A 19,369-nucleotide genomic window follows, 5' to 3' on the forward strand; every position below is an offset into this window, starting at 1 on the left:
ATTGAACCCCCACACTTAAAGCTTAGTGCACAAAGAGCACTACTACTATGATTCCTAACTCTACCCTAGACCCCCCAATATGATAATTCTGGAGGCAGGCTGAAAAATAGTCATATTTCTCACAATGTGACATTTTCCAGAGTCATTGGTGTATGGGCTGTCCAATGGGTTTTGCAATTTTCATATGTTGCCCAACTCACTTTAACTTGTCGCGGGCAAAGGCCCATAATCTTGGTGTTTCCAATGCCCACAAATTGAAGGCCCAATCTGTGCACATCTATGAAATTTTGTTTGGACTGAATTTCCTGTCACCCTGGTATTTAGTATTTAGTGTTTGTTTAGTTTAAAAGTCTCTAGAGTTGTGGTTTTAAAAAATAGTGATTTTAAAATGAAATTAATAAAAAATATGATTCTTAAAAATATAATTAAATATTTAGTAAAATTGTTATTTAGCCTTTAAAATCATTTAGTTTTAAAAGAGTAATACTTCTTTCCATCCACGATCTCCTTTCCCATCAAAAAATGCTATTTAATTTTTTTTATCATTTTTTTTTATAATTTTAAAAAAATTAACTATTAGATTTGTAGGATCTACATAAGTGATTATGTGAGTCCTACAAATTAAATAGTTAATATCAAAAAAAAAAAAAAAAAAAAGAGGGAGAATACTAAATAACATTTATCTTTCCCATCTTCTCCTTAGTATGATAATTCATTACCAGCAAACATATGAAATTCCACAAGTGTAGGCTTATATTCTTTCTTAATAAATAATGGCTACCATAGGAAATATTTAACTGAAATTGAAAGTGAATTGTACTTGGAGTCAGAGCTACCTCACTACTCACCTTAAGAATTTTTAAAAAATAATAAATTTAATCATTTAATTAATATTTTAATTACTTCGTGCTTTCATTCCGTCCTCAAGAGACATGGTAAACTAGGTATACAACTAACCTCACTATTTGGATATTCCATGTTTGTTTCTTATATCTGCGCTAAACCTTGATCCTCACTCAAGCCACATATATAGGTCAACCAACCATACAACCCATCCATATATAAATCATTAGTATAAAACAAACTTTATAAATAATTCCATTTTTTTATCATACTACCATGTACCTTCTTCTCCAAGACAAAGAAAGTCGAAAGTTTTATAATTAAATTATTAATATAAAACAAATTCTTTGACAAGCATTTTGAAGTGCTCTACAGGATAAGAATTTGACTGAAAACTTGAAATGGAGTTATATCTATAGTGCATAAGTTTGAGTTTAGAGCTGTGAGTTATCCCATAACATCTCAGATTTGCATACAGAGAACATAAATATGTTATACTTTCTAGCTTTCTCTTCATCTTTTCTACTCCTCTATGGTGTTGTGAGAGTTTCCTACACAATTTGGTGGAAGCCCAAACTGCAAGAGAGACGCATAAAAAGCCAAGGAATAAGAGGCACTCCTTACAGGCTGCTGATTGGGGACATGAAAGAGTTTGTGAGGGCTATACAAGAAGCATGGTCCAAACCCATTAGCTTAACCCACCAGATCGTTCCACGAGTGGACCCATTCACCATAAATATTGTGCAAAAATATGGTATGTTTCTACGTGTCCGAATTTTCAATTGTTTGAATTGTTATTAATTTACACAGTAAATATGAAAGAGTTTTTTATGGGGTTTACTTGCCCAAATAAATGTGTAGACAATCTAAAACTTGATTGGACAAGTAGCTAGCCCTCCTATTAGCTTTCTTATATTTTGTTGTATAGATTGCTAGCAAATTTGAATAGCAAACTTGCTTAGAACGGATCTCTATCATGTTTCTACATAATTAGAAAGAAAGAAAGAAAAAGTTAATTTCAATCTCATTGGTATACACAACAAAATATTCTCATGTAGGCGGTAGCAATTTCAAGTTTGTTACTTTGTCACAAAATTTAAATTTGATAAATTTTCTCCATTCCAGTTTATTAACTTGGCATGTATTTGAAATGCATGTAATTTTGACGTGCATTTTCAATTCTCACATGCATTTAAGTATGGGTTAGAAAAAATTCTTTCAATCCAATTTGAAAGAAAACTTTACTTCAACTTTGATTTAATTACAGGGAATATATCAATGTTTTGGGCTGGGACAACACCAAGGCTGGTTATCAAGGATCCAGAGACGATGAAAGAAATCTTGTTAAACAAGCTAGGTCACTTCCAAAAGCCACCATTAAACCCTCTTATTCTTATTCTGACAAAGGGACTGACAACTTTAGAGGGTGAACAATGGGGCAAACGCAGAAGGATAATCAACCCGGCTTTCAACTTGGAGAAATTGAAGGTTCCATTTTAACATCTCTTTCTGTTTGGCTTTGTGAGTTTGCAATTAAACGCGTGTTTTTAAACAAAATCATGGAAAGTCTCCCAATTAATCTGTTTTTACCTTTTGCTTTGTTACCGATTCCCTCCTGAAGGGGATGATACCAGCATTCACAACTAGCTGTAGAAAGATGGTTGAACGATGGCAGAAGATGGCTAATCCTCAAGGACCTTGCGAAGTTGATATTTGGCCTGAACTTCAAAAATTTACTGCAGATGTTATATCTAGAGCAGCATTTGGAAGCAACTATGAAGAAGGGAAACTTATGTTTGAGCTACAAAAAGAGCTGATCACACTAGTTCTTGAATCCATGCAGACAATATATATTCCTGGGTTTAGGTATTATTGGTATCACTACAACATTTCTAACTCTGATTTGTGTTTACTACAAAAGAAGATGAGATATAAATTACACAGGCATGCTTCCTTGTATTTGAAAAGATAAGAAGGGAAATTTAAATACTTATCCTTCTATCATTTTTTCACAGATTTGTGCCAACTAAGAAGAACCTTAGGAGAAGGGCACTAGACAAAGAGATCAAATCAATGCTGAGGAACTTGATTCAAAGGAAAGTTAATTCCATGAGAATTGGAGAATCCAGGGTTGATGACTTACTAGGCCTGCTCTTGCAATATAATAATCAAAGCAGTGCACCAGGAAATGCAAGTGGCACAGAAGATAATGGCTTGTCAATTGAAGAGATCATAGAGGAATGCAAACAGTTCTACCTTGCTGGCCAAGAGACAACTTCAAGCTGGTTGGCATGGACCATGATAGTCTTAGCTATGCACCCAGACTGGCAAGAAAAGGCAAGGGAAGAAGTCTTACTAATCTGTGCAAAGAAGGAACCCAATTTTGAAGCTGTAGGGCACCTCAAGATTGTGAGTAGTCTTCTCAATTTGACCACTTTCTGCATCCTTCAGTCCAAGTTCATAAAGGTCTTACAAACAATCACATAAAACTTTGATAAGGATTAAACTCTATAATTACTCTGAGTAATTGTTTGGTTGGAATGTTTGAAATTATTTTCTTGCTTTGAAGAGACAAGATCAGCACAATTTATGCTTTAGGAGACATGAAAATTAAGTACTATCTAAATGCTTGTTAATTGATACCTTAATTGGAAGACACCAAAAATACCCCATGCAATCAGTAGTTAGTTCCATTGCTACTGGCTAAATGTTGTCACCTATTAGGCCACAAATATGTATTTCATTCATTGACTACTTTAAGTTCTCCTGCAGGTCACCATGATACTTTATGAAGTCCTGAGGTTATACCCACCAGTGATCGCTCAATATCAGCATACTCACAAGGAAACCAAGATAGGAGATATCTCCCTTCCAGCTGGTGTCGATCTTGTACTACCTACACTGCTCATCCATCATGATTATGAACTTTGGGGTGATGAAGCAGAAGAATTCAAACCAGAGAGATTCTCTGAAGGAGTTTCAAAGGCTTCAAAGGATCAGTTAGCATTCTTTCCTTTTGGGTGGGGACCAAGGACCTGTATTGGCCAAAATTTTGCCATGATAGAAGCTAAGATTGCTTTGGCAATGATTCTCCAAAATTTCTCATTCGACCTCTCTCCTTCCTACACTCATGCCCCTTACACTGTTATGACACTCCAACCACAACATGGAGCTCAAATCACATTACACCAGCTTTAGTTGTAAGCTGGTCAGTGGCATGAAAGACTGCATATTAAAAAATAATGTGATTCTGCATCACAAATGAATAAGTAGTTTTCTGTTCTATTTCTATAGCCTCCAAAATATAAAGGTCTGGAAAATCAATTTTCACTTACTTGGGAGTAACTTTTCTTATGTAGCATCTGTTACCAGTGATCAATTTAATGGTCATATAATTCCATCAATATAATTTTTTTTTTCTTTGAATAATTCTAAAAACTTAAAAGATTCATATTATAATGATGTATTCCATCCATCAAACTGATCCATCTCTACATATCACCTTTGTTTCACATTTGTGACTAAAATGGCTTTATTTTCCTGCCCTGTATGCTACATTATGACCTGTTTAATGAAATAGACAAGTCTTGAATTGCAAAGCTTATGTACCCAATTGGTGTTTTAAGCTGAGAGATAATCAAGATGCTGTCCATCTCACAGTTTAATAGCGTTTCGGGTTGATACCAATATTAGGAACTGAAAACGAATGAGAAAGCAAGCGCCATGAACTATGTCAATAAAAGCATGACAGGCCACCCAAAGGGATCAAAGAGAATTCTGAAGAGCTTCCCATAAAATGAACATACAGCCAGGTCTTTGAACATCAACAACGTCATCGCATAATTAGCCACAAGATCCAGTGGCGGATCCACTGGGTTCCTTGGGGGTGCCACGGCACCCCCAAGGATTTAAAAAAAAAAATTTTTTTTTTTTTTTTTTTTTTATAACCCACGGCACCCTCAAAAAAAAAAATAATAATATTATCAAGTTATCAACCCCTTCAGCGCACTCAGCAATCTCCACTCTCCCGCAGGCCGCACCGGATTTCTAATTTTTTTTTTTTTTACACACGGCACCCTTAAAAAAAAAAAAAAAAATTACCAACCCTTCAGGCTTCAGAAATCGCCCGCACGCGCATGACACACCAAGGATTTGTAAAATTTTTTCTGTTTTTTTAACCCACGGGCCACGGCACCCTTAAAAAAAAACAAAAAATTTTTTTTTACAATTTTACTTTGGCATCTCCCGCGCCCCAGTTGCCCACTGCCCAGCACCCCAGGCCCCATTCCTTCTCCAGTTCGGCTGTTCTCCAGTTCTCCCGCAACTCCGCAAGACCCAGTCATTGCCAAGGATTGGCAAAGGCGAAAAAATCAAAGACATATGATCTTATTGATAGATTGATTCGTCTTGTTTTGACTCTTCCAGTGTCTACAGCAACTACCGAACGAGCATTTTCAGCAATGAAAATTGTTAAAACACGACTTCGTAACAAAATGGAGGATGATTTTCTTGCAAATAGTTTAGTTCTCTATATTGAAAGGGAAATTGCTGAGAGTTTCGATTTAGATTCGATACTTGATGATTTTGTACTTCTAAAAGACCGTAAAGTGCAGTTCTAGACACTTTTTTGTATTTCTATTTTTTTGATGTAGTGTCGACATGTTACATTTATAATATATCAATTTCAGCACATATTTATAAACTTTTATAGATATTTTTTGTGATGCAAATATTGTGTGAATTACCAAATTTTTAGGGTGAAAAAAAAATTTAGGACGTCAAAAAAATTTTAGCGGCACCCCCAATGTTAAATAGCTGGATCCGCCACTGAGTCAAGATCATAAACGAAATCTAATATATCCAATATCACACATAAAACATGGGTTCCAAAGATGAGGAACCAAAACATAAGGTAGTAGAATGGAACTATTATGATTTACATATCGTAATGCCAGCTGTATTTGAAAACTTTCTACTATTATCTGCAATCATGCTTAGAAACACAACCTATATTTTCTTCCTAGGAGTAATCTATAGCTCTCCTTGCAACTTGCTATCTTATTCTCCTACTTTTTTCAAATGGAAAAAGTTGGATAAATGTGAACTTAAACCCTTGTAAAATTTTATGGAAAACAAAAATTTATTGTCGTTCATAAGAACCAAATACATGTTTGCCAATGAGCAAGAATTATCATAAATCAGACAAACTATTCAAAATGGAGTCGACATCTGGGGTTACAGTGTTGTATAATAAGTAGTAATTAGAGTGTCCTAAAGAACCAGCCTCCCTTTTTTTTATTTTTTATTTTAAGACCAATTGCGATTATCCTATTTAAACGTGACCATTGTAGCATATACCTGCTGAGAGTCGCATGAAAAATGCTTAGAACATAAGAACTGCAAGCGCTTGAACGTGGCATATGTGAAATTCTCCATTGCAAAAATTCGAACACACGCCTTAATACATATCGTGACCACTTGAAAATTTCCTTTAGCCATTGAACCACCACACTTAAGCTTAGTGCACAAAGAGCACTACTACTATGATTCCTAACTCTACCCTAGACCCCCCAATATGATAATTCTGGAGGCAGACTGAAAAATAGTCATATTTCTCACAATGTCACATTTTCCAGAGTCATTGGTGTATGGGCTGTCCAATGGGTTTTGCAATTTTCACATGTTGCCCAACTCACTTTAACTTGTCGCGGGCAAAGGCCCATAATCTTGGTGTTTCCAATACCCACAAATTGAAGGCCCAATCTGTGCACACTTATGAAATTTTGGTACTAATATTGTTTGGACTGAATTTCCTGTCACCCTGGTATTTAGTGTTTGTTTAGTTTAAAAGTCTCTAGGGTTGTGGTTTTAAAAAATAGTGATTTTAAAATGAAATTAATAAAAAAATATGATTCTTAAAAATATAATTAAATATTTAGTAAAATTGTTATTTAGCCTTTAAAATCATTTAGTTTTAAAAGAGTAATACTTCTTTCCATCCCCGATCTCCTTTCCCATCAAAAAATGCTATTTAATTTTTTTTTTTATCATTTTTTTTATAATTATAAAAAAATTAACTATTAGATTTGTAGGATCTATATAAGTGATTATGTGAGTCCTACAAATTTCATAGTTAATATCAAAAAAAAAAAAAAAAAAAAAGAGATAGAATACTAAATAACATTTATCTTTCCCATCTTCTCCTTAGTATGATAATTCATTACCAGCAAACATATGAAATTCCCCAAGTGTAGGCTTATATTCTTTCTTAATAAATAATGGCTAACATATGAAATATTTAACTGAAATTGAAAGTGAATTATACTTGGAGTTAGAGTTACCTCACTACTCACCTTAAGAATTTAAAAAAATAATAAATTTAATCATTTAATTAATATTTTAATTAGTTCGTGCTTTCATTCCGTCCTCAAGAGACATGGTAAATTAGGTATACAGCTAACCTCACTATTTGGATATTCCATGTTTGTTTCTTATATCTGCGCTAAATCTTGATCCTCACTCAAGCCACATATATAGGTCAACCAACCATACAACCCATCCATATATAAATCATTAGTATAAAACAAACTTTATAAATAATTCCATTTTTTTATCATACTACCATGTACCTTCTTCTCCAAGACAAAGAAAGTCAAAAGTTTTATAATTAAATTATTAATATAAAACAAATTCTTTGACAAGCATTTTGAAGTGCTCTACAGGATAAGAATTTGACTGAAAACTTGAAATGGAGTTATATCTATAGTGCATAAGTTTGAGTTTTGAGCTGTGAGTTATCCCATAACATCTCAGATTTGCATACAGAGAACATAAATATGTTATACTTTCTAGCTTTCTCTTCATCTTTTCTACTCCTCTATGGTGTTGTGAGAGTTTCCTACACAATTTGGTGGAAGCCCAAACTGCAAGAGAGACGCATAAAAAGCCAAGGAATAAGAGGCACTCCTTACAAGCTGCTGATCGGGGACATGAAAGAGTTTGTGAGGGCGATACAAGAAGCATGGTCCAAACCCATTAGCTTAACTCACCAGATCATTCCACGAGTGAACCCATTCACCACAAAAATTGTGCAGAAATATGGTATGTTTCTATTTATCCGAATTTTCAGTTGTTTGAATTATTATTAATTTAGACAGTAAATATGAAAGAGTTTTTTATGGGGTTTACTTGCCCAAATAAATATGCAAACAATCTAAAACTTGATTGGGCAAGTAGCCCTCCTATTAGCTTTCTTATATTTTGTTATATAGATTGCTAGCAAATTTGAATAGCAAACTTGCTTAGAATGGATCTCTATCCTGTTTCTACATAATTAGAAAGAAAGAAAGAAAAAGTTAAATTCAATCTCATTAGTATACACAACAAAATATTCTCATGTAGGTGGTAGCAATTTCAAGTTTGTTACTTTGTCACAAAATTCAATTTGATAAATTTTCTCCAATCCAGTCTATTAACTTGGCATGTATTTGAAATGCATGTAATTTTGACGAGCATTTCCAATTCTCACATGCATTTTAAGTATGGGTTAGAAAAAATTCTTTCAATCCAATTTGAAAGAAAACTTTGCTTATTCAACTTTGATTTAATTACAGGGAATATATCAATGTTTTGGATTGGGACAACACCAAAGCTGGTTATCAAGGATCCAAAGACGATGAAAGAAATCTTGTCAAACAAGCTAGGTCACTTCCAAAAGCCACCATTGAACCCTCTTATTCTTATTTTGACAAAGGGAACGGCAACTTTAGAGGGTGAACAATGGGACAAACGCAGAAGGATAATCAACCCCGCTTTCAACCTGGAGAAATTGAAGGTTCCATTTTAACATCTCTTTGTGTTTGGCTCCGTGATTTTGCAATTAAACGCGTGTTTTTAAACAAAATCATGGAAAGTCTCCCAATTAATCTGTTTTTACCTTTTGCTTTGTTACTGATTCCCTCCTGAAGGGGATGATACCAGCATTCACAACTAGCTGTAGCAAGATGGTTGAACGATGGCAGAAGATGGCTAATCCTCAAGGACCTTGCGAAGTTGATATTTGGCCTGAACTTCAAAAACTTACTGCAGATGTTATTTCTCGAGCAGCATTTGGAAGCAATTATGAAGAAGGGAAGCATATGTTTGAGCTTCAAAAAGAGCTGATCACACTAGTCCTTGAATCCATGCAGACCACATATATTCCTGGGTTTAGGTATTATTGGTATCACTACAACATTTCTTACTCTGATTTGTGTTTACTACAAAGAAGATGAGATATAAATTACACAGGCATGCTTCCTTGTATTTGAAAAGATAAGATGGGAAATTTAAATACTTATCCTTCTAACATTTTTTCACAGATTTATGCCAACTAAGAAGAACCTTAGGAGAAGGGCACTAGACAAAGAGATCAAATCAATGCTGAGGAACTTGATTCAAAGGAAAGTGAATTCCATGAGAATTGGAGAATCCAGGGTTGATGACTTACTAGGCCTGCTCTTGCAATATAATAATCAAAGCAGTGCACCAGGAAATGCAAGTGGCACAGAAGATAATGGCTTGTCAATTGAAGAGATCATAGAGGAATGCAAACAGTTCTACCTTGCTGGCCAAGAGACAACTTCAAGCTGGTTGGTATGGACTATGATAGTCTTAGCTATGCACCCAGACTGGCAAGAAAAGGCAAGGGAAGAAGTCTTACTAATCTGTGCAAAGAAGGAACCCAATTTTGAAGCTGTAGGGCACCTCAAGATTGTGAGTAGTCTTCTCAATTTGACCACTTTCTGCATCCTTCAGTCCAAGTTCATAAAGGTCTTACAAACAATCACATAAAACTTTGATAAGGATTAAACTCTATAATTACTCTGAGTAATTGTTTGGTTGGAATGTTTGTAATTATTTTCTTGCTTTGAAGAGACAAGATCAGCACAATCTATGCTTTAAGAGACATGAAAAGTACTATCTAAATGCTTGTTAAATGAAACCTTAATTGGAAGACATGAAAAATACCCCATGCAATCAGTAGTTAGTTCCATTGCTACTGGCTAAATGTTGTCACCAAGTAGGCCACAAATATGTATTTCATTCATTGACTACTTTAAGTTCTCCTGCAGGTCACCATGATACTTTATGAAGTCCTGAGGTTATACCCACCAGTGATCGCTCAATATCAGCATACTCACAAGGAAACCAAGATAGGAGATATCTCCCTTCCAGCTGGTGTCGATCTTGTACTACCTACACTGCTCATCCATCATGATCATGAACTTTGGGGTGATGATGCAGAAGAATTCAAACCAGAGAGATTCTCTGAAGGAGTTTCAAAGGCTTCAAAGGATCAGTTAGCATTCTTTCCTTTTGGGTGGGGACCAAGGACCTGTATTGGCCAAAATTTTGCCATGATAGAAGCTAAGATTGCTTTGGCAATGATTCTCCAAAATTTCTCATTCGACCTCTCTCCTTCCTACACTCATGCCCCTTATTCTGTTTTGACACTCCGACCACAACATGGAGCTCAAATCACATTACACCAGCTTTAGTTGTAAGCTGGCCAGTGGCATGAAAGACTGTATATTAAAAAATAATGTGATTCTGCATCACAAATGAATAAGTAGTTTTCTGTTCTATTTCTATAGCCTCCAAAATATAAAGGTCTGGAAAATCAATTTTCACTTACTTGGGAGTAACTTTTCTAATGTAGCATCTGTTATCACTGATCAATTTAATGGTCATATAATTCCATCAATATAATTTTTTTCCTTTGAATAATTCTAAAAACTTACAAGATTCATATTATAATGATGTATTTCATCCATCAAACTGATCCATCTCTACATATCACCTTTGTTTCACATTTGTGACTAAAATGGCTTTATTTTCCTGCCCTGTATGCTAAAATATGATCTGTTTAATGAAATAGACAAGTCTTGAATTGCAAAGTTTATGTACCCAATTGGTGTTTTAAGCTGAGAGATAATCAAGATGCTGTCCATCTCACAGTTTAATAGCGTTTTGGGTTGATACCAATATTAGGAACTGAAAACGAATGAGAAAGCAAGCATCATGAACTGTCAATAAAAGCATGACAGGCCACCCAAAGGGATCAAAGAGAATTCTGAAGAGCTTCCCATAAAATGAACATACAGCCTGGTCTTTGAACATCAACAACGTCATCGCATAATTAGCCACAAGATCACAATGAAATCTAATATATCCAATATCACACAAAAAACATGGGTTCCAAAGATGAGGAACCAAAACATAAGGTAGTAGAATGGAACTATTATGATTTACATATCGTAATGCCAGCTGTATTTGAAAACTTTCTAATATTATCTGCAATCATGTTTAGAAACACAACCTATATTTTCTTCCTAGGAGTAATCTATAGTTTTCCTTGCAACTTGCTATCTTATTCTCCAACTTTTTTCAAATGGAAAAAGTTGGATAAATGTGAACTTAGACCCTTGCAAAATTTTATGGAAAACAAAAATTTATCGTCATTCATAAGAACCAAATACATGTTTGCCAATGAGCAAGAATTATCATAAATCAGACAAACTATTCAAAATGGAGTCGACATCTGGGCTTACAGTGGCATGCTTATTGAGCTCCCCAACTACGCAACAATGCTTCTCTTCAGTATTTATAGCTACAACATCCTGACCAAACATACAATCCATACCTGGGGAAACCTGATTCCATTTCAAAAAAAGAAAAACTTAGATGTAGGATGGCAAACCAATATTCCTTTCATTTTTCTGTTTGTTATTAATCAGAAAATTCACAAGTTCAGGATCTTATTACAAGGATATAAGTAATGATTTTTGCATAAATGGCTAACTTAAAAGTTAATATGTAATATAACAAATTGTGTGTAATTGACATGTAGTTTCGGTTTTTAGCAATAAGACAAAAGTCTCCACAATGATTTTTATAATGATATGCATAGGCAAGCTATTGCAAATTTTATGTAGTTGATGCATAAAGAGTAATAAAATGACTTCCCATTCTGCATTCTTAGTTTTATTATAAGACCTACTCACATCATAAAGGGTATCACCAAGCTTCAGCTTAATAGCACCACTCTTGTAGACTAGCATTTTTCCCATGAAACCCGCTGGTATCTCATCCAAAGCACAGGTCTTCTTGACAGTATGTGAAACCCCAGGAGGCCTCGAGCTGTCAGTTACCTCTGGGCCATCTGCAGTAGCCGATCGCTTTACTGTAGGAATAGTTGGTGGAAACTGAAGAAGGAGCATACTCGCTTCCTGATTCTCCTCCTGCAAACCAACCCTTAAATGTATAATAAAGGATTTAAGAACGAAATACTATTTGATATTTAATTTTCAGGTTACCAACCATTAGACCAAGCTCTACTGCTGGATTAGCTGCATTTTCATCATAAGTTGTGGTTTCTGAATTCTCCCTAAATTCCTCCTCATTAAGAAGTTCTACAAGTAAACAAGAAAGTTACACGCATCTTCTAGTGCAGTAACACAAACCAAGTTTTGTCATGACAATGAATGAACCAAAGATTTAACTCTAAAACACACCTGGATTTCCTGAATATGGCCTCCTCACAGGAAGAGTTACAGGATAATAACTGTAGTAGTCCTGCACCAGCACCCAACAAAACGAATAACTAAGTAGACACAAACACAAACACACACAGAAGAAAAACATATTACAACAGGAAACCAGTAACCAAGCATAGTCATGCGGGCGGGTAACTTGAGTGACAGTTTTACCTACCCACGGTTCTATATATTCTTTCTCTCTCAAGCCAGAGTCAAAAGCACCACCTGCAGAAACATCATGTGTAATGCACTGGAAGCATCTTATTAGCAGCTAATCAGAAAGAGAGAGGGAGCATACTCTTAAAGGCTGATCCTTGATTGCTGTTATTACTACTCCCAGCCTTAGGACCATATGATCTTATGGAAGGAGATGCACCTCCAATACCAAATGCAACTTGAGTTGGTGCCACTGCAAATTTAAACAAGAAAATAATTAAGGAAAGAAGATTCTTATACTAGAAGTGACGAAAGGAATTTTCTCACTTGAAATGTAAGTAGGATGAGCCAAAAATTCCATAATCATCAGTAATATAGACCTCCTAATAGTCCAAAATAGAATAACATTATTTATCCTAGCAACTGTAATAGATTTAAGTGGAACTAGAAACTAGTAAAGCTACATACTACAAATCAAAAGTATTCACGTGCACCAACCTCAAACCATGAACAGTCAATAATCTAGTCTACGAGTTATTTGGCTTTTTGATAGATAAACAACTCAAGAAGTCGTTTAGGAACCATGACTATCCCTTGTTTATGGGGAAATGTGATGTCAATTGGTCTAAGTACCATTGGTTTTCATGAATCCATTACCATGAAAAACAAGATTGTTTAACTAGTTCCAGCTAGAAGATAACAGACAGAAAAAAAAAAAAAAAAAAAAAAAAAATGGTACTGAACAAATCACTACTACTATACTTATTAAAAACCAGCTAATTTGAAACAGAATAAACAAAGAAAAATGTCAAATTTGTAGAGGCAAATAGGATAACCGAAATAATAGTTCAAATTTAAATACAAGAGTGGGAGAGAAGAATGAATCACAAAGAACTTACCTTTCTTTTCAACCTTAGGCTTTGCCCTAATAGTACCTTCCTATGAAAAAGAGAAAACATAAATTAAAAAAATGGGAGCTCAAGTTTATTGAACCTAGATATATTGCACATCCGTAATGAAGAATAACAATATTTGATAAGAACATATACATTGAAACGCCGTAGTAGTTCCCTAGCCTGTTTAGCATTAGCATCAGCATCCTCGACCACTTCACTGCAAACAGAAAAATATGGATGACAAAAATTTAAAGGAAGCAAAATAAAGCATAGGCACATACATTTCTATTTAGCCAAATGATAACATACGTTTTGACTTCAGTCTTTGGCACTCTACGAGGAGGAGCTTTGGGAGCGAATCTCATCTGCAGCAGCTCATAGCAATTCATAAGAAAACACAGTTTCAATAATCATGCAGCCATATCTATTGAACAAACATTGAAAGTATCAAGGCAAACCTTCCTGGGGGCAGCAGTTTTATTGGACTTTTCTGCCTCCATTGGAATTGAATGGTAATCTTCAAGTAAGAAAAGGAACATAACATAATCATTAGTCAACCCACTACTTGATTAACAGTAAAAAAAAAAAAAAGGCAGGTGTTAGCCAGAACCACAGATACCAATAGGCTGCAAATAGTAGATGGGAAATCCAAAGTTCAGCCAAGTAGAGGCCATGGCCATTGTTCATGCTGCTTTTCAAGGCTCAATGCACATGCCCAAAACATAATTGGTGTGCACTAAAATGTTTATTACCAACAGAATTCCATTAAGTCATCATAACAAAATCTAAGATTATGTGAGAATGCAAGTAATTCTATAATTCAAACCTACTATCTTAGCTTTTAGTTGATGTTTGATCCATATAATCTAAGCAACGAATCGTCCTGTCGAAGGACAAACCATTCATAAATCACCCGGCTGATTGAAATCACCATTCCAAAATACTACGTATCATCCACTAACAGATTACAACCAATAGACCGGAAACTCAGCCAGCGGCAAGTCCCACGTCAATCAAACATCCCATATCGGTCGGCACCGATTGCATTAACCACACAAGTTTCAAAATCACAGCGTCAATAACCATTTTAACGATGCACATAGACGCACATAATCAAAATGCAATTTTGTTTCTTTTTACTTCTAGACGCCACCATATTCAATCAAAAGGTTGATTTCAATAGCTGATGAATACCCAGCATTCCACCCAAAACCAGGTGCAAATGCAAATATGCAATCCAATACAGTCCAGAAGGATTCATCAAACAGAGCCACAGGATCATACACTACGTGGAGGTTCAACTCTGATACAATGTCTATCCGATATTGTTGGCCAACCATGAATCAAAAGAAACACAAGAACAACATTAAAGAGGGCGTAGAAAGGTGGCGGGAGCTTACCGGTACGGAGATTGTGTCTTTTTTCTGAGAAGCAGAGCAGCGAATAGTAGAGATACAGAGAGGACTTCAAAGCGGCCAAACTTGTGTCCGAATAGTTATGTCTTACGAAACCTAAACCCACATTGTTACCAACGGGTCCCCGCGTGCGTTTCATTAGTTTTGGGCCTCTCCATGGTGCACCACTGCACGTGTACGAGGATCTATTCTTGTGTATATATATATATATATATATAAACTTTATTAATCCTATTAAAAATATACATGAGAATTACATTATTTAAGAAAAGGTACGTGGATTAACAGGTATCTTGATTGAAGAAATTTCTCTTAACCAATTTGGAAGAAAATATTGTCCATATACTCATATTTTATAGTAACATTTTTTTATTTATTTGTTTTGTATGTATGATCATTCGTTAAATATGAATAAGCTACTTGACATAGATTTTGTTAGAATAGTTGACTGCGTGTTAAGATAACAATCGAAAGTATCTACATGGAAAGAAAAACTTAGAACTTGATGTATGCCACTCTTTATTGTAGATTATGTTGTAACCGTCAACATTGGAGATTTTCTTTTGTTGTAAATATTCTTGACATCCTACAATCCTTATCATGTGTTTGGCTCATGCCAAGAATCAAGGGGACGATTATTGATGAGGCAAAGGAGGGGATCCAGTGTGGTGCCATGCAGGTGTTCTCAGGTTGGTTGGTTGATGGACCCAGTATCAAGTCCACACGCCCAACATATTTTATGTCCAAAGTAGCATGCATCCATTTTTCTGTAAGGCGTTTTGTTAGAATACTTGTAAATTAATGAAAAAGAGTTAAATCCCAAGTTGGAAAAATACCTAAATAATTAATATAACATAATTGGATTTCTTTTTCTTTTTCTTTTTTGTAACCTAACATAATTGGATCTAAACCCATTAGTTTAAACTTTTAAATTTGATAGTGTTCCAACATGTCATGTATACACTTGAATGTTTCTCTATTACAATAAAGTTTATTTCTAGAAAAAAAATTATATAAACCACACTTTTATTCTACTTTTATCTCACTTTGCTAACATTACATTGCAAATTAATATTTGGATCAACCCTTTTTATTTTATTTTATTTTTTAAATTAAGGACTAATTAATAGTGCCACATTAGCAAAATAAAATAAAAATAAAATATATAACATTATTTTTCCTAGGCGCCGGCAGAGATGCGCTCATAGCTACATCATGTACCATATTTGCTCAATTGTCTTTTCTGAAAATTGGAATTGCTTCTTTCTATTATATTTGGTAAGGAAAAGATGAAGTTGTTATAGTTCTTACTTCTTAGGTTGGCACCATTATAATGCTTCGCATCGAGTTGCAACCAAGGCCCTGATTCTACATTAACCTATAGCACCACAAGTTCCCTTCCATGTACGTCACATGTACGTCACAAGAGAAAGAGAGTACTTAGAAATTTGCTACAATCTAATAAAATGACATGTGTCCCATAGCTATTAAAAAAACATGTGAAAAACACATGCTATTGAAAAAATATGTAATTCTCACATGTTAAAGAACACGTCACTTTATTAGATTGGTTTGTATGAATTAACTACAAACTAATTTGTAGCAAATTTTTGTCCAGTTGCGAGGGGGGCCGAATAGGATCCTTTCCAATGTTTCTATTTCAAATGAAATTGATAATATCTATGTTAACATGACTTTTAAAAATTTCAAATAATATGACAGGTTAGATACACTAACTTCAAATATTAACCATGAAACTTGTCTAAGGATAAGCCCCTCTCCCAAGGGCCCTAGAATTTTCCCTGCCCTTGGACTTTAAGCAGGAAATTGTAAGAAATCCCAATCCTCAAGAAGGTGGAAGCCCGTGTCTTGAAGCATTCCATCTAAAGCAACTTTTAGTTATTCTGCAATCTAGTCATGCATTTTACTCGTCTCTGTCGTATTGCATATCTTTACAGAAAATCTAGTCCCAAAGCAAGTAGGATTCTAAGTGGTGCATCAATTAAAGCTTCAGATACTGGATTTAAACTTAAAATGAGAAAGGTAAAATGAAAAGGAGCCAGTTATACCATATCACATACATGACACAAATCTTTCACCCTTTGCTAATTTCTCACTGATTGCACTGCTTGCACTGTTGCAATGAGTTGAGCCATTACCGTAGCATATTGAACAGCAGTGTGTTGGGAAGTATAGTGGTCTGTGAGGCCATACTCTGCAAAATTTGGTTCCATATGCATAAAATGTCCTGGTAATGATCTTTTTGATACAGCTTCTTGCCATATATCCAGGAACTCTTCCATGATTTGCCTCGCTTTCTCCACAGAGGAAATTGGAACATACTCTACCTGCAAAAGAAGAATCGAATATAATAAGAATAGATTACAGTTCACCAACACACACAAAAACTCCTTAAGTTCCACTATTAATTTATTTTAGCTGGACAAAGGCATCTATAGCACACCACAAAACAATAGTCAACAAATATTTAGAATTGCAAGACCATAATGGATACTTTACAGCAGACCAACACACACACACAGCACTTTCATATCTACAGAACAAAAATGCGAAAATGTTTGCAACATCCATAATCTTGGATGATGTAGGAGTTTGTAAAAGAGCCCAAAAAAAAAAAAAATCAGTAAAAACTTTTCCTCAAGGCAATGAACAATCACCTCAAGCTCCTGTTGATTCAGGGAAGTCTGGAAATGGAATTATTTAAGCAAAGATCCATTTGAAAGATTCAGAGACTAATCATTCAGCAGAAGTGAATTGGTAAGGCATCATACCACACACTTCGTAGTGTCACAAAACGTCAAACCCCACATATTCATGGTTCAACATCAGCTTGTACCCCAAATCTCTAAAACATTCTCAAGCAAAGGTTACTAAATCAAATCTCACCAACTCATTACTAACAAACACTACTTGACACAGCCTCAAATTTCCTTTCCATGTGCTGAAAGTGAGAAGAGCCTGAAACACGATATCTAGATGTCCTAACCCTAAATCTCTCTTTACATAAGCATTGAAATCAAGTCAAAATGCACTTTCCACATCAACAAACTCCATAAATTTCCAAAACATAAAAGAAATTTCATCATTCAAAACCCTAATGCATCTTAATCAAATACACCCCACCAAACTTCCCTGAGATAAAACAAAATTCAAAATTTACCCAAGTTGGAAATGTAACACAAAATTGATTCAATACCTCCATTACTATCCCTCTCAAATTCTCGGAGTGAGTAGGAACAACTTTTCCCACTCTCAGCTGAAAGTCACCCAGTTGGTACTGAAAGCCCTACACATCAATCACAAACATATAACCCAATAAGCCATCAAACACACACACACACACAAAACAAATTGAAAATCTCTTAACATCGAAATGAAGCGCGACACGGGTCTTGTAAGACTGAAGCTTCTCCATGAGAGTCTGAATCGACGAGTCCGCCTCAAGCACAATGCGCTGCCCTCGGATTATGAAGTAGTACTTGTTCGGCTGCTCCGGTAGCAAAATCCCTAGAAAATCGCGCGGGAACTCGGCCACCATTGACTGTTCTGGTAAAAGCCAATTATTGTACAAATTTTCACACAAATCATGTATACAAATTCCACACAATGACAAATTCAACAGAAAAAATTAAAAAAAAAAAAAAAAAAAAAAAAAAGGTTTTGAGGGAGTAAGAATGAAAAATGACCTCGGGTGTGGGGTTTGTAGAAGGTGAGGGTGGCTCTCCAGCGGCCTTCTTTGACGCCATTGATGCTCTCGACGCACTGCGAGACTTCGCTCAGGATTTGACTGTTCACAGTGCTTCCTGCGTTTGGCTGCCAGTGCAAAACCCTACAGAAAAAATTTTGATTTTCAATTTTTTTTTTTTTTACTTTCAAAAATAAAATTTTCTCGAGCTTGAAAGAAAAATAATTTTTTTTTTTTTGTTTCGTTATTTTTACCATTTGAGTGTCATCTTCGTCTTGTGGAGACTCTGACTGACACAGAGAGGTTCCTAAGAGAACTCACGGAAGAACAAGACCAGGTTCCTGTGACGTCGCAGGCGAGGTTTTTCTCAATTCATTGCTCAATTTGCTCTCCATACAAAAACATTTTCCTGAATATGAATCACATCGTAATACACTTTTAAAGATACTTTTCTGCCTCATGACAATATAATATATATATATATATATATTCAAGAAGAAATAGTTCAATTAGTTGGGACCACGCCTAATAAAGCAGAGGTCACTAGTCTTCTTCTCCCCTCATGTACGAACATATAAAAAAAATCCTTTTTTTTTAAGTCCATCAATGCTATGATTGAAATAACATTTTGATAATAATCAAGGGTAAAATGTATAATAAGTTCCTGAATCAATTTTCCAAAATTTAAAAATCTTTTTTTTTTTTTTTTTCGAAAATTTACTCCCTAGGTGAATCAAAATGACAATAAAATTTCTACTATCAAATTTTTTTAAC

General features: G+C 35.0%; 4 protein-coding genes across 6 annotated transcripts; 2 read left to right on the forward strand and 2 right to left on the reverse strand.

Annotated features, from left to right (window-relative positions):
• The first annotated feature begins 1,301 nt into the window (after nucleotides 1–1,301).
• Nucleotides 1,302–4,041, forward strand: LOC132166600 (cytochrome P450 CYP72A616-like). The gene is made up of 5 exons (XM_059577449.1): nucleotides 1,302–1,597; nucleotides 2,111–2,331; nucleotides 2,465–2,709; nucleotides 2,859–3,252; nucleotides 3,616–4,041. Exons 1-5 carry the CDS (start codon nucleotides 1,333–1,335, stop codon nucleotides 4,039–4,041), a joined length of 1,551 nt encoding a protein of 516 aa, XP_059433432.1. The 5' UTR covers nucleotides 1,302–1,332.
• Nucleotides 4,042–7,602: 3,561 nt separating this feature from the next.
• On the forward strand, nucleotides 7,603–10,473 carry LOC132166249 (cytochrome P450 CYP72A616-like). The gene is made up of 5 exons (XM_059577031.1): nucleotides 7,603–7,944; nucleotides 8,457–8,677; nucleotides 8,811–9,055; nucleotides 9,204–9,597; nucleotides 9,957–10,473. Exons 1-5 carry the CDS (start codon nucleotides 7,680–7,682, stop codon nucleotides 10,380–10,382), a joined length of 1,551 nt encoding a protein of 516 aa, XP_059433014.1. The 5' UTR covers nucleotides 7,603–7,679; the 3' UTR covers nucleotides 10,383–10,473.
• A 679-nt stretch (nucleotides 10,474–11,152) lies between these two features.
• Nucleotides 11,153–16,356, reverse strand: LOC132166221 (uncharacterized). Of its 2 annotated transcripts, XM_059577002.1 has the most exons (12): nucleotides 16,201–16,356; nucleotides 14,875–15,656; nucleotides 13,933–13,991; nucleotides 13,784–13,839; nucleotides 13,628–13,691; nucleotides 13,478–13,517; nucleotides 12,721–12,831; nucleotides 12,598–12,647; nucleotides 12,399–12,459; nucleotides 12,205–12,296; nucleotides 11,889–12,125; nucleotides 11,153–11,537 (listed from the first exon to the last, which is right to left on the reverse strand). In XM_059577002.1, exons 2-12 carry the CDS (start codon nucleotides 15,026–15,028, stop codon nucleotides 11,388–11,390), a joined length of 1,074 nt encoding a protein of 357 aa, XP_059432985.1. In that variant the 5' UTR covers nucleotides 15,029–15,656; nucleotides 16,201–16,356; the 3' UTR covers nucleotides 11,153–11,387. The 2 variants fall into 2 exon arrangements, with proteins under 2 accessions (XP_059432985.1, XP_059432984.1); XM_059577001.1 differs by lacking the exon at nucleotides 16,201–16,356 and having other exon boundaries at nucleotides 14,875–15,877.
• Nucleotides 16,357–16,868: 512 nt separating this feature from the next.
• LOC132166682 (mediator of RNA polymerase II transcription subunit 20a-like) lies at nucleotides 16,869–19,009 on the reverse strand. 2 transcript variants are annotated; one of them, XM_059577543.1, is made up of 5 exons: nucleotides 18,850–19,009; nucleotides 18,597–18,739; nucleotides 18,278–18,456; nucleotides 18,107–18,196; nucleotides 16,869–17,237 (listed from the first exon to the last, which is right to left on the reverse strand). In XM_059577543.1, the coding sequence occupies exons 1-5, from the start codon at nucleotides 18,861–18,863 to the stop codon at nucleotides 16,995–16,997; spliced, it is 669 nt and encodes a 222-aa protein (XP_059433526.1). In that variant the 5' UTR covers nucleotides 18,864–19,009; the 3' UTR covers nucleotides 16,869–16,994. The 2 variants fall into 2 exon arrangements, with proteins under 2 accessions (XP_059433526.1, XP_059433527.1); XM_059577544.1 differs by lacking the exon at nucleotides 18,850–19,009 and having other exon boundaries at nucleotides 18,278–18,451; nucleotides 18,597–18,738.
• Nucleotides 19,010–19,369: the final 360 nt, after the last annotated feature.

Source organism: Corylus avellana, chromosome ca11 (genome assembly GCF_901000735.1).
Source record: "Corylus avellana chromosome ca11, CavTom2PMs-1.0".
Classification (NCBI taxonomy): domain Eukaryota; kingdom Viridiplantae; phylum Streptophyta; class Magnoliopsida; order Fagales; family Betulaceae; genus Corylus; species Corylus avellana.